The 13,643-nt window shown below is 40.2% G+C and overlaps 1 protein-coding gene across 5 annotated transcripts in view; it reads right to left on the reverse strand.

Moving 5' to 3' along the window:
• Nucleotides 1-13,643, reverse strand: part of TAF1 (TATA-box binding protein associated factor 1) — a 29,523-nt gene continuing 15,880 nt past the window's right edge. For 3 of the 5 annotated variants that reach the window (XM_012573201.5, XM_012573203.5, XM_072929284.1), the window contains 17 exons: nt 12,661-12,868; nt 12,245-12,410; nt 11,886-12,097; nt 11,530-11,638; nt 11,227-11,325; nt 10,475-10,652; nt 9,120-9,187; nt 8,605-8,727; nt 8,162-8,254; nt 8,001-8,085; nt 7,438-7,505; nt 7,243-7,359; nt 4,427-4,552; nt 2,993-3,091; nt 2,628-2,778; nt 1,702-1,879; nt 1-669 (listed from right to left, as the gene is read on the reverse strand). In XM_012573201.5, coding sequence (XP_012428655.1) covers nt 453-669; nt 1,702-1,879; nt 2,628-2,778; nt 2,993-3,091; nt 4,427-4,552; nt 7,243-7,359; nt 7,438-7,505; nt 8,001-8,085; nt 8,162-8,254; nt 8,605-8,727; nt 9,120-9,187; nt 10,475-10,652; nt 11,227-11,325; nt 11,530-11,638; nt 11,886-12,097; nt 12,245-12,410; nt 12,661-12,868 — 2,297 coding nt within the window. In that variant the 3' untranslated portion in view covers nt 1-452. The remainder of the gene's footprint in view (nt 670-1,701; nt 1,880-2,627; nt 2,779-2,992; nt 3,092-4,426; nt 4,553-7,242; nt 7,360-7,437; nt 7,506-8,000; nt 8,086-8,161; nt 8,255-8,604; nt 8,728-9,119; nt 9,188-10,474; nt 10,653-11,226; nt 11,326-11,529; nt 11,639-11,885; nt 12,098-12,244; nt 12,411-12,660; nt 12,869-13,643) is intronic. The other 2 variants (XM_012573202.5, XM_030272962.4) reach the window with 1 other exon arrangement.

The following is a 13,643-nucleotide window of genomic DNA, read 5'->3' on the forward strand; positions in this document are numbered from 1 at the left end:
TCAGACATCAGACACTGTATTTGTGGTCCAGAGAAAAACCTCCCCTTTACAAAATGAAAATTGCCTTAAAATTGCTCATTAACAGAAAGTATTTCATTTTGAGCAAGCATTTTTTCCTGACAGATACGCACTTATCCAAAAGGTCAGTATTTCTGAGGAATTACTTTACATCTATGAAGACTGAAGAACAAACCATACAAATCTCTATCTGGATTCTGGAACCAGTACAGGCTACAATAAGCCAAGGCTTCAGCAGGACATGCTTGTCTAATGCTTATTCTTCATCATTTACTCATTCATATAACATGTTTTATAGTCAATTAAAATATTATGTCTAAAAATAAATCTTGTTAACACAGCCCACACTACACTGTTCCTTACACCAAACTCGGACAAGAGAAATTCAGGAGGCAAGAGTGGCCCAGGATGACCATTATCTCAGGGAAGGGACTTCATTCATCTGAGTCCAGGTCACTGTCTCCTGCGATGGAGTGAAAGTCCTCACTGTCCTCCTCATCCTCAGACAGATGGACCTGACTTAACACACTTGGCCCAGACCGCTGCTGCTCTTCCTCTTCCTCCTCTTCTGAGATCTCATAGCCTCCAATGCTGCTGAAACTTGTGTCTCTTGTGTTGGACTTTGGGTCTGGTTCTTCGTAGCTGCCATAACTAGAAGAAAGAAGAAAATAATTTCAAATTAGTTGCTGATACCATCAATTCTGCATTTAACTGCTGTAAGAGTTGGCTTGAAGTCCTGTGAACCCTAAGGAACCACTATGCATTTCAATTTTGTCACTGGCCAGCTTTTTAAAACATAAACTAAAGAAAAAACAGTTCTCCAAGGAAACAATTCCAGTATCTTCATTCCACTGTGATACACTTCAGGCAGGAAAAACTGATCGCTCCAACAGCTTCTGTCACCTTCCCTGCAGACAGAAAGTGCAGGAATGTTTTCAACCCTTTCTCATTTTCTTGAGTACTTCCTGCTGACTCTGGTCAAGATCCTGGGCTGGACTGACCATTGCCTGCCAGCCCAGCTACCTATTAGCTCTGATGCCTGTGATTTATTAGGCAAATATCAATAATGGCACTAAGGAACTGAATTCCACAAGTAGAAGAAGAACAGAGAATCAAATACTTATACTCTACAGAACGCCCAAAGAAGGCAGAGTAGGTTGCTGTTCTCCTGAATGCAAAAAAAATAAAGCTGATACCGTTGTACTTTTAATTTTCTAATAATTGAACACCTTCCAAAATACTGAAGATGCATATCCCTATACTTCTGGACTTAACTAAACAACTGAATTTCAAGCCAGGACATACTTGTTCTTAGAGGGAAAAAAAAAAAAAAAAGTTAATCTGCTAAATCACTTTTTAACTTCAAAGGCATCTTGTAGTTTGATATAGCTTGTAAAAACCTTTTTTTGTCCTGCATGAAAAACCACTACATATATGCAAGAAATCATCTAACTTAAAAGAAAAAAAATGGGTGGGTTTTTTTCTAATTTAACTGGTATTTTTATTAGTGAAAATCTAACAGCAATCCCAAATTTCTGTCAGTAAAACTAAATGGTTTTTATGATTGCAACAGTAGGAACAGTCACAAGTTAACTTATAGGAAAATATTAGATATTCTTCAGGTTTTTATGATGAACACTTCAAAAATCTTTAAGAGAAGAGATCTTAACCAGTTCTAAGTACCTGATATTGCTGTCCTCCATAACATGAGATGTCTCCCCACCATCTCCTTCATAGGACATCATGCTTTCTTCATTGTCCATGCCCATCCGTGTGTTCTCTTGAAGAACATGAGGTTGTTTGGGTCTCACTGCATTGGGCTCCACATCTGAGTCACTGCCACTCTCACTCAGCTGGATAGCTGTGTAATGACCAAAGTTTGGTCACAAACAGACAGGTTTGTTCTGTCACTTACATACCCACTACTGTCTGTGTTTAAAGGCTGCAGTACTGACTGTAAGGAATGTTTACAAAGTCGTGTCTCCACACGGCAGCAGAAAAGGTATCTGGGAGGTGACACCACCTACTGAGTGCCCAATTCTGATGTTATTCCAAAGCAATCTCATTGCCACCATTACTCAAAAAGGCCTTATGTCTTGTCTACTGTGGAAAATTCCCCCTTCTTCCCTTCTAATAATTTTCAGAAGTCATTGCTAAATACCACTATATGCTTTTCTGCATACGTTTGTATTAAAACATAGAAACAATCTGAATAACCTCTGTACACCTCTTCCCGTTTGTGATAACATTGTTTTTTGTGACAACATTAACATTTTACATTTAACATTGATAACCCTATTTCATATCAAAATAAATGTACTTTTACTAGACTACCCATTCCTGGCTCTGCATACCAAATCATACTCGCAGTGTTTTCAGAACCATTTGCAGTTTTACTTTATGAAATACAATCAACAAGATCTTGTCTTAACTGTGCTTTCATGTGTGTCTGTACTTACAGCATTCTCATTACACTTTTGTTTTCAGTCCCATTTATGTTCACCCAGTTTCCTCATCTTGCCCCTTTGGTCTCTGCTCTCTAGTGCATGTTTTTGTGATGGAAGCATGAGATCAGCTGGGTTAATGAACAATCAGAAAAGGACACTTACACGAGAAAGGATTATCTCCCTCTTCATCACTCCCATCATCATCATCCTCTCCATCAGACATAAGCAAATCTTCATACAGGACACTGGCCTGGGTCTGCTGGGCTGATCCTTCTTCTTCATCAGCAAGGTCACCATCTGCATCTTCAACTTCCTGGGTCACACAAACAGGGATGATGAAGATCCACCAGCAAGCTACCATTTCTATCATAGATTTCCCACTCTATCCACTGTGAAGCATTCTCTCATTTCGCAGTGCTAACTTTTCCAAACTGCATTTCAGAGCCTGTCTCAGGGCACCAGGCACAACAGAGAGCCCTGCAAGTCAGCACATAGACTGTAGCTGGGATTTCTGTAAATACACTCACTGGGGCTGGAGTCTTGGGCTTGCCATCATCATCCTCATCAAATCCTTCAATATCCACATCAGAGTCTTCCTCGCCCAGCCGACCTCGCCCCTGGCGCATCTGGATGGGAACACAAACAACAGTGACACTCAGGAGGGCACTGCTGGACATCACCCAGAACAACAGTGGCACTGAGGAAGGATCTACTGGGCATCACCCAGGGGGTGTGAGGGACACCTGGGCCACAGAGGTGGGTGTGGGAGTACAGGAAGGGAAAGACAGAAAGGAAAATATATGTGTATCACTCTCAGAGCAAGGATCCTTTTTCTCTTTATTGCAAGATCAGAGAGCACAGTCTCCACACACTTCTACCTGATGTGCTCATCCTTGAATTGGCAATCTCCAGCCTTACAGACCAGAGTTCCTTGTTCAACTAGTTATTTCTGGAAAATAGCACTAGGTTGTAAAACAGTGCTTATTTTCATAATATACTTTAAAAGCATACAGCACTTCCCTCAAATCTTTTCCTGTCCTTCCCTTCCTGTTCTTCCCACAGTCCCCATGAGTCCAAGATAAAGAAAACATGCAGATTCTGTCTATAAATTTCTACATTTCTAAATTTCTAAATTTGGAAGCTTGAATACTTCCAAATCTAGAAGGCATTCACAAAGCTACAGATGGCTACAATACTACACAGAACTATTCATAACCAATCTCTGTTTGCCTGCATTGTTCAGAATAGCTCTCACCAGCCTTTCTAGTATCACCTTCAGTCTTATGGCTCCTCACTTTCTTCATCCTCCTAGTAATTTATTTTCATGGTCCTATTACTGCATATCCTTCTGCTATTCTCTCTCCTTCAACATTTATTGTTTTTTTTAATACATAATAAAGACTAAGGAAAAATATTCGTGGTTACTGTAACAAGTTCATTTCTAATTATTTAATCCCTTTAACCTGTGTGCTTTTCCTTTTACAACTATGAGGTATCTACAGTGGCAACCATCTGTTCCAAGATCTTAATTGTCACTGGATGCAACCATGATAATCTAATTATGATCTTGTGAATCTGTAGAATATCCTTCACCATTTCCCTACTCAGAACTAACAATGGATTGCATATTAACCCTCTGTAGCATGAGTCACCAAGTTCCTGCTTCCAGAAGTAGTGAAGCAAATAAATACCTGGCCTTAGGCAGATTCTTTTGCAGCTTTTGAGTCTCTGTTCTTTGTTTTGCAGCATCTCAATTCCCAATGCTCTTTAATTTATTTTTTTTACTTTTGCTTCAGAGCAGACAAAATTAAGAAAATATCATAACTTTTGGAAGAGATTCCCTTCTCTGCTTGGAAAACCTGATCTTTGTCACCTGTTTCCTACAAACTCATTGCCTCCTTTTAGTAATTTGCTCATACAAGACAACTCCCCAACCAGATGAGAAAATGGAGGATTCTGACCTGAGTTCCTTGCTTCCCTGTGGTAGTGATGGGAGTGTCCATAGCAGACAAATTGCTTTCATCTTGATAGAATGAAGCACCATGGGACACACTGAGGGAAGTGCTGGTATCATACAAATCTGGTGGCTAAAGTATAGGTGGAAACAGGAGACAGAACATTCTCAGGCACTGAACTGAGACTGGAACAGTATCTTGAGAGGCAAGACTGGGACTTCAGGACTAAATGCATCTTTTTGGCACAGTGTTATATTATTACACACTGTTTAGTCAAAATGAGCTAATTATTCTTAAAGAACAAATGGGGTAAATGCAATGGCTCAAAACATCAGCTTTGAAGTTTGCCAAATAGCAGATTTTAAAATAGAAGTCAGTATTTCTATACAGTGCTATTCTACAAAGGCCAAAATCCCAAATGGGCTCCAAAATGTATAGAGAACAGACCTCTCTGCAGCTCATGACTACAATGCTCCAGGTCCAACACAAGTTTAAGGTGCCCGAACAACCAGTTCCCAGAAGCAGAGAGGGTTTGCTGAAAAAATGATCACTGCATGTTTGCATCCACCTACTTCTGTTCTCTGCCAGAGACAGGAGACTCGATTACATCAACCTTTGGTCTGACTCAGCATGGCCCTTTTCATTTACTTCCTTATAATGGGAACAGTGTTGCAGCCCCAAATGCTCCAAGGAGAACTGGGAAAAGTCTAGCACATATGAAACAGCAAAGCTTCAGCTTCCAATCAATCCTATGTAAGTCACTGTTTCAACCCCTAGAGCTGACACAAGCAAGAAAAAGGGGATTTAGATAAAGTGTTCCCAAAGCTAACTTGCAGTTTTCATGCAGATTGATCTCTGAAGAGTTAATGAGGCATTACATATTAAGATTTTAATAAAGTTCCCTTACTATACACAGTTCATAGGTCATGACAATACTGAAAGTCTTAAAAGAACAACAGAAATATTTCTTAAATTAGGAAAAACAGTCTTCCTAAGAATTTAAACAGACAGCTCTCAACTGTATTTGCTTTTTATATCCTGGAGGCCAACCTCTGAAGACCCATATGGGGAGATAAATGTTGGCTGCCACAACTGTATTTAAAAAAGGGAACTAAAGCCAAGCAATCTCCACCGGACCTGCCATCTGTGGCAAGTTTGGGAGTGTGGGAAGTGGGGCTGTACCTCCAGCCAAGAAGCAGAGGGAAAGGGTGACAAGGTCAATGGAGAAGCTCAGAGAGCTCTTTCCTCTTACCAAGGACAGTTCCCCGCCCAGGCCTCCTCTCCTCTCTTCTGATCACCAGCTTGGAATAAAATCAGACCAAGTAACCTTGCTCTTGGGAAGGAGACCATCAGATAGGAGAATGGCATTTTTGTCCCTCACTCTCTTACGCATTGGGATCACCACTGATGCCATTGAATTCTTGAAATATGCCAACAAATAGTTTCAATAACTCATCTCCAAATACTTTCTTACAGCCCAATACTTCCTATTGGCAGGAAGGTCTTTTCCCACGATACACAGTTTTAGCATTCCCAGCCAGATGAATGTGATGATAATTTCTAGCAAACACTTTCTACCTCCCTAAAATCCTACATTTTGAGTATTTTTGTGGGGAGAGATGGGTGGGAGGGTATTAAATATTGCCCCAAACCCACCTGTGTCCTCCTGCTATCCTGACTCAGCCATACAGTCTTCTTGCCTAAACAATTTTTAAACTCACTTTTATCTTAAAAATAATCTTAAATTGTTCCTGAATTTCAAGCCTTTCGCCCTTCTTTTCTGCTCTGACTTTGCTAAAATGAAATGCAACTTTCCAGACGTAATTACATCAGACTTGCACAGAACTGAAAAATTATTGGTCTACAACTGCGATGAACAACTGCAAATAAAGCTTTTTTTTTCTTTCTATACCACAACATTTGCATTTTATCATTCAATTATCAACACAGAGATCTTTCCTAAGGCCTATGAACTTTTTAAAATAAACAAAAAGCACATCTCGGACACTAGGATGACACCCCTGCTTTCTTAGGCAAATTCCAAAGATAATTTTAGTTTTCATGAATTAACTTGCCATTCCTGGTGAAAGTTTTTAACTGATGTTTTTAAAAACAACCAAACAACCCAAAATAAAAAGCATTATTTTTTAAAAAGTCTAAGTAGCTTATAAATCTTTGCCAAACTGTAAACTTTGAAAAGAAGCCCAGCATGAACTTGCTCTGTAACACATAGAAAATACCTGACACACACAATTGTCTGCTATAAAATGATAAAGGTTAAAAAAATGTTATTTTCCACTAGAACTGGAACAAAGAGATGTAAAGAATCCCAGCAATGAGGTTACACTTGGACTTCGCTGACCTTATTGGAAGTTCTTTACCCACAGCAATGAGCCTTTCCAACAATACCACTGCCAAACAGTTCCCTGGATTCCTCTCAGCACTACATCCATGTTTTGTCCTCATGTTCTCCCTACCTGTCCACTGCTTGACTTCTGGGGGTTCCTAAATGTTACACTTGCACAGTCCTCAACCTTCCAGCCAACACTCAGCTGTACCTGCCTGTACACAGCTCATCTGCAGACCAGTGTTACAACTGGCTTGGGAAATCTCTTTCTTTGTCTTAGGTTCACTCTCTTGAAGCATCAGAACTGCTTCTTATATTTATTCTTAAAAAGCAAGTGTTAGCACAACATCCAACAACATATTCTGCTAAAAGACAAACTGCAGACAGATGGAGAACATAAAACAAAGAGGAAAATAAGGATGAAACACTCAGGAGATTGAAACTAAAAGAAAGAAAGTCTTGCTTGGTCACTTGCCTGTGGAGTGTAGGGACCAGGGGTCATAGGATCAAGACTTTCCAGATCTGCCTCCTCCAGTGCTGCTTCTTTAGCAGTGGAGATGTCTCTCTCAAGTTGAGTCAGATGCTCATCATACTAAGAACAAAAAAGCTTGCTAAGGTTGCAGAACAGAAAATTCAAACTGTAAATATTCCACTGAAGTTGCCCACATACCTCAGCTAAAGTCTGGTAACAGATGTTTACAATCTCCTGGGCTGTTTTTGTGTACTGGCTGTCTGACCCTGTAGTAAGAAACAAATCTCTTTATACATTCTGATGTTTTTCAATTCCAGCTGCCAAGACAGCAAGACAGGTTTTGCTTACACAGGACCCTAAATCCCAACTTCTGATGTAAGGAGAAACACAAAGCAGAGCTCACATTCAGCTAAAATAGTACAACCAGTTTGTTCCAGCATTAAAAGTGTGATTTAGGACACAGGAAGGTTGTACCTTGTCTCAAGGAAACTCCCAGAAACAAATAATTGGATCAAAGACATGTACTGAGCAAGCAGAACATCCTCCCCAAATGAAACTGCCCCATTCTGCACCAGATGGTAATAAAGCTCCATTTGACAGTGAAAACAGCACTGTTAAAGCATCTCTTTCCTCAGGAAAGGGAAACAGTCATCAGGTTTATGAATCATAGCCTCAGGCTTCAACACACTTTGGCAATACAGGTGCCCAGATGAATTAATTTAAGTACAAAAGGCAGCTGAAGCCTCATTTCCAACACCTACCATTGTACTTAATGCTGTTGGCAAGGATGAGGTTAACATCATCCAGGAAAGTCTCCCTGTTCTGGTATTTGTGTTTGGAGATATTCTGGAAGAGAATTGTCACCCAGTAAGTGATCAAGTCCAAACACCTCTCAAGAGACTGCTCAGTTCAAGCTACACACCTTGCGGATGGTCTCCAGATCCATTGGATTAGCAATCACCTTGTAATAATCAGGAACAAACTTTTTGTTAACTGGATGGTGAAACGGCCAAGACTGAAAAAAAAAAGATAACAGACAGGTTTAGAAAGCTCCTTTGTAGGATTTCCTACAGTTTGAGCTACAAATGTCATAAAACAAGTCTGCAGAACTGATTAACGCTCCAAATGTATTTAAGGTATTTATAACAAGACCCCTTGAATCCAATCATTTAGGTTCAGGAGGGACACAGAGAAAAGATCTACCAGCTGGATTTTTAACTAGGCTTGTTGATATCTGTTCAACAGTAGGAACATATAATACAAATTAATAATTTTACAGAAGACTTTTCTATTTAATAGCACTGTTTTCCCCACAACAAGATCAGCACATTTTGCACATTACACACCGTCACTCAAGATACATACATCTGGAACTGCCATCATCTTTTGAGTCACAATGTTATCCAAAATGAAGGAGAAGGCCACTTGATCATCATCATCCAGGAGAGGATTAATTGCTTTTTCTAATCGAGCCAGTTTATCTTCCTTCTGCAAAAGAAGTAGGGAAAATCAATGGCTGACCATAAACTAATAATGAACTATCATGATACTCTGTCCCAGAGAGACTCCCATGCACCTTTTTATGAAAACTCTTGTAGCTAACAGGGGGTAACAGTCAAGATATAAGCCTATAGATAAGATAAAGTAACTAGAATAAGAAACAAACATCTGATTGGCTTTTTTTCAGAAAGGCTCCCATGAGAACTGTTTGAAATGGTAAAAATTAAAATATCTTCTGGGGTAGGAGGAAGAATTCCCTTAATTTTCTACTAAGCTCCCTAAACCCCTGTGTTTTGCCTATGCACATCCTCTATTCTCAAAGTCTTCAACCACCCCCAATTCCCTCTCCATTCTGACCACAACACATTCACAGAACTTGCCTCTTTTAGCTTTTCATCACACAGGTCGAGCATGGACTGGGATATCTGTGTCAGTGAGTGCTTTGGCCCTGCCAACACACACAGCAAGTGCAGCTTGATTAAAAAGGCCTATCACAATATGATTTATCTTTACCCTTAAAGCATCACTGATAGTATTTCCGGCACAGTTAGGAGTATATACTCAGCTATATTCTCAATACACACAGTTATTCAAGTTCAGCATGCATTTCATATGAGAAAAAGTTATTCGTACTAAATAACATTTTGGGCATACATTCTGGTGAAGTTTGGAAACCCTTTGGAAAGCAACTGTGCCTGTGGCAAACTGGCCTCCAAGCCCTCCACCTTTGCCAAATATTTACAGTATAAATAACGAAATTTCTGTTTCCTTCCCTAAGTCCAGTCAGTGAAACAGAACTGCTAAGGAAGGCAAGATGGACATTTAGGGAATATCCAAAAACTCACAGCTTTAAATAATTTCAGGATTCCTCAGACATAGAAACAAGCATTTGCAACAGGACTATGAAAAAAATTGTCCTATTTATTAGGATAAATAAGGGATTTAACTGTCAAAATAATAAAGAAAGTGGCAAAGACACAAACCCAGTGCTGTCAGTGTCACCCTCAATGCTGCACAGCCTAGACAGAGTCAGTGCAGCTGGGAGGTTTTTCTGTCAAATTAGTATTTTGGACAAAGACCTTTCTGTCAGCAGTCAGAATAAAGCTGACCACCAATGAATCAGCACTTTTCCCCAGCAGATACATGCTCTACCACAGAATCTATGCTTTTATTTTAAACCAGCTTTCTTTCCATTTTTTAAAGTAGTTTCCTCATCTTCCCAAATGGGGAAAACTTTTATTGCGACTAAGAATCAAAATATGCAAAATCATGACAGCAAACTCTACTCAAAGCTGCATGCTCCAAGGCACTGGCTTCAATGGGTGTGAGCTATTCCTATTTGCATTGAAAGATTCATTCAATAAAGCAAAATAATATAATCTACCGAAAACGATGTTTTGCTTAGCTATGAAGGAGGTAGACAGGACTTGAAACATGCAGAAGTCTTCAGTCACTGAGTCATCCCAAGACACAGACCCATAACTGAACTTCAATTACCACATCGAGGTCATCATTTAGTTCTTGCTACATGCTGGAATTCACTTCTTTCTTATTTATTAATTACTTCATTAATAGGAATATAATCTTTTAGGTATACCTGGAAAAATATATGTTCACTATTGCCATCTAGAAGAGAATTTGTTCTACTTTTATGTTGCTTTTGTTGACTCTAAAAGTTCCACAGCTCATCTATGCACCATGTACTAGCAGATAGAGGATTTCCCTGTGTTCTTACCATTGTATGTGGCACTGTTCTTCACAATGAGCTCCAGGTGTTCCCTGAACTCCTCCCGGGATGGGTACTGCCTCTTACGGACGTTTTCACGCAGGGTCTGTAAGTCCATGGGCCGGGTAATGATCTTATAATAATCTTTGACAACTTTCGGATTTACAGGTGTGTGAAAAGGGTATGTCTGAGGAGGAGAAGTAACAAATGGTTATTAGCACAGCTAATCTCAGTTTAACCTCCACAGTTAAACAGGCACTAATGTATAAAACCTTTACACAAACAGTTCCTTAAATGCACCAGGGAAAACAGAATAAGCTCAACCCCATGACGGCAAACACTTACTTCCACACAATACTCTCTAACATCATTATAAGAAGGAAAACCTCACTGAGATTTTCGACTGTATTTTCAATGGTATTTTAGATTGCAGCAGAAAAGTCAAGAAACTGAACTTTAAAATTCTCATTTCAACCCAAATCTGCCATTTAGTCTTTTGATTTTGCAAGTTTCTGGCAAAGTCTGGTCAGAAAAGAGTGAAGGACAGATCTTCTCCAGCGCCACATATATAAAAGCATTACACACTGCTACATTTCATTCATCTTGTGCTGGTTTTGTTGAAAAAAAAAAAATTTAAATCACATATGAGCTTTGAACATGTATTCATACAAAACTAGCCACATTCTGGAGTCTACAACACATGCTCTTCTTCAACCATATTTCTTGAGATGTAGGATTTGGGTATCAGAGCTTAAACTTACATTGGGAAGATCCCTGATGTCATTGATGATGCCCTCCAAGATGGATGAGAGTGTCACCATGGGATCTGTTCTCCGCCGGTGGATGGATTTATGGGGACGCTGAAAAAATGAGAGACAGAAAAATGAAGGCAGTTCCAAGATGCAAAACTTTTACTCACAGAAATCCTAGACAATTTAGCTTATTAACTTTCTGGGCAGTCATGAGGACACACGAGGAGGTTGCACAGGAGCAGTTAAGGGCTAGGCCAGTTGGTACAAACAGAAATGGAGGAGCTGCAATTGCCTGAGTAACACTTCACTCACGTTGAGATAATCGCAGTGCACCGTTGTCCCTACACGACGCTTCTTCTTTGGAGGAAGCTGCTGCTTAGGAAACTTCAGTACCAGGGATTTCCTGCGAACCTCATCAGCACTAGATACAAACAAAAAAGCACAATACTTCCTCCAGCCCTCACGTGAATCAAGACCATTTGTCCCCCAGTACTGGCTTTGGTTCCATCTGCCATAATACAAAATACTCAGTTGAAATACCATAATAACAATTTATGTAAAGCCCTGTCACTTTATTCCTGTGACTCATACACATGTGAGTATTCTGCATTAAGCTCTACATTGTCTATTCTTATTATCCCCACCAGTATCTCTGCTTTTTCCCTTACCTCTCAATCAGTTGTTTTCCCAGGACAATTTTTGTTCCTTCAACTTTGATGAGTTCTTCGTTGTCATTGTGAATGACTGTTTTTTCCAGCTCCTCCTCCTGCTCCTCTGTCATTGCAACAGGATTAGAAGGTGGGGCATTTGTTTGATAGTAAAGAGGGCAGAACTTATTGGTCCTCATGTGCCCAATTGCACCACATGCTCCACATTTTAACTGCAAAAATAGAAGATGATGGATCAGAACTCAAATATGGGCTCCTAGTCTTGAGGTAAAGCATCATTAAAATCCACCAGTGTGATCATTAGTACATCACTAGAACAGAAAATTTCCAGTAGCCCGAATCTGTATGGATATCCTTACTTTTAAGTCTGGACGCTCTTTCATTTTCTTGGGCTTCTTTTCTGGAGGGCCCTTGAGTTTCTCTTTCTCTTGGTTCCGCTTTAGCCGCCGTAATTGCTCCTGGATCCTGCGCCGCTCCTTCCGCATCTCCTCACGGTGCTGCTCATCAAACAGAGCAAATTTCCGTCTGGGTGGGAGAAAAAAAATACAGAAATTTTCCAGCCTAGTTCATGATTTGCCAGGTACTCTTCTGATAGCTCAATCACTGCATGAAGTTTGTGACACCCTCCAAATGGACAGCCATTAAATCTCTTTCTCTCCACAATCACTGTGCTGGGCTTCTACGCTGAATTCTACATTTCTTCATGCCGTCAATGGAATGAAGCAGGCCTATAGGCAAGGTTAGAGACAGAAGAAGGAGACCAGGAAGGCCTTACATGAACTCCTCATCCTTGGTGGTCCGTATGCGGCAGTAGGCGTCGATGACAGCGGGTTTCCGCACCGTCTCACACCTCACGTACTCCTTCCCATCCTCGTCCCTGAACGTGCGATAGATCTTCAGGCGCCGGCCGGTGGCAGAGGAATTCAGGCTAGTCACAGAGGCAGTGTCATCATCCTTGTGAGAGTTTGCTGAGGCTGCTGAAGCTGTTGTCACAAGAAAATGCTTTATTTGCTTCTAGTTTTTTTCCACACTGTAGAAATACTATTGTTTAAATAAAGCAGATAGTTTTGGCTTAAAAGCTTTCAAGAAAGCATTCAGGAAAACTAACAGAAGTCTTTCCCTTGCTTGTTCATGATTTCTAATCATGACATGAAATCCAGCTGAAACAAAGTTACCTGATTACCCACATAGATTATAATGCCAGAAGAACAGCTACAGTCAACAAGGACCCACATGTGCAACCTGAAATGCAATTGCATCTGGCCCTGCAGATGGATTAGTTACAGTGCTTTTCATTATAGGTATGGTTACCTGGCAGAAACTGGGGGTCAAGAATTATCCAGTTTTCCAAGGAGTGTTCCAACCAGTGTGTCAAGTGAGCACGGAATCTTTCCAGCACCATTCATAATTCAGGTTGAGAGGTTTTGTACAAAGTAACACTGGATATCTTTTAATGAGGTAATAATAATCAAAAATCCTCTGCATTTGTCTTATAAATGATTCCAGTAACTATTTACGAGTGATTTATTCCGAAATTGAGAATAGGTGGCAACAATAACTGACTCAGATGCAGAGCTCAGCTTTGCTTACACACATTCAACAAATAACAGTGGTCATGAAGTTCATTCACAGGCCAAACGTTTTACCAGCGAGTCAGGGACATGTCAAGTTCTCTGTTGGAATGCACTTAAAGCAAGAACATCTCCAGGAGATACAAATCTGGCAGCTGCCCAATTTACCTCCAAACCCACTGGCACA

This window comes from Taeniopygia guttata, chromosome 4A, assembly GCF_048771995.1.
Source record: "Taeniopygia guttata chromosome 4A, bTaeGut7.mat, whole genome shotgun sequence".
Lineage (NCBI taxonomy): Eukaryota > Metazoa > Chordata > Aves > Passeriformes > Estrildidae > Taeniopygia > Taeniopygia guttata.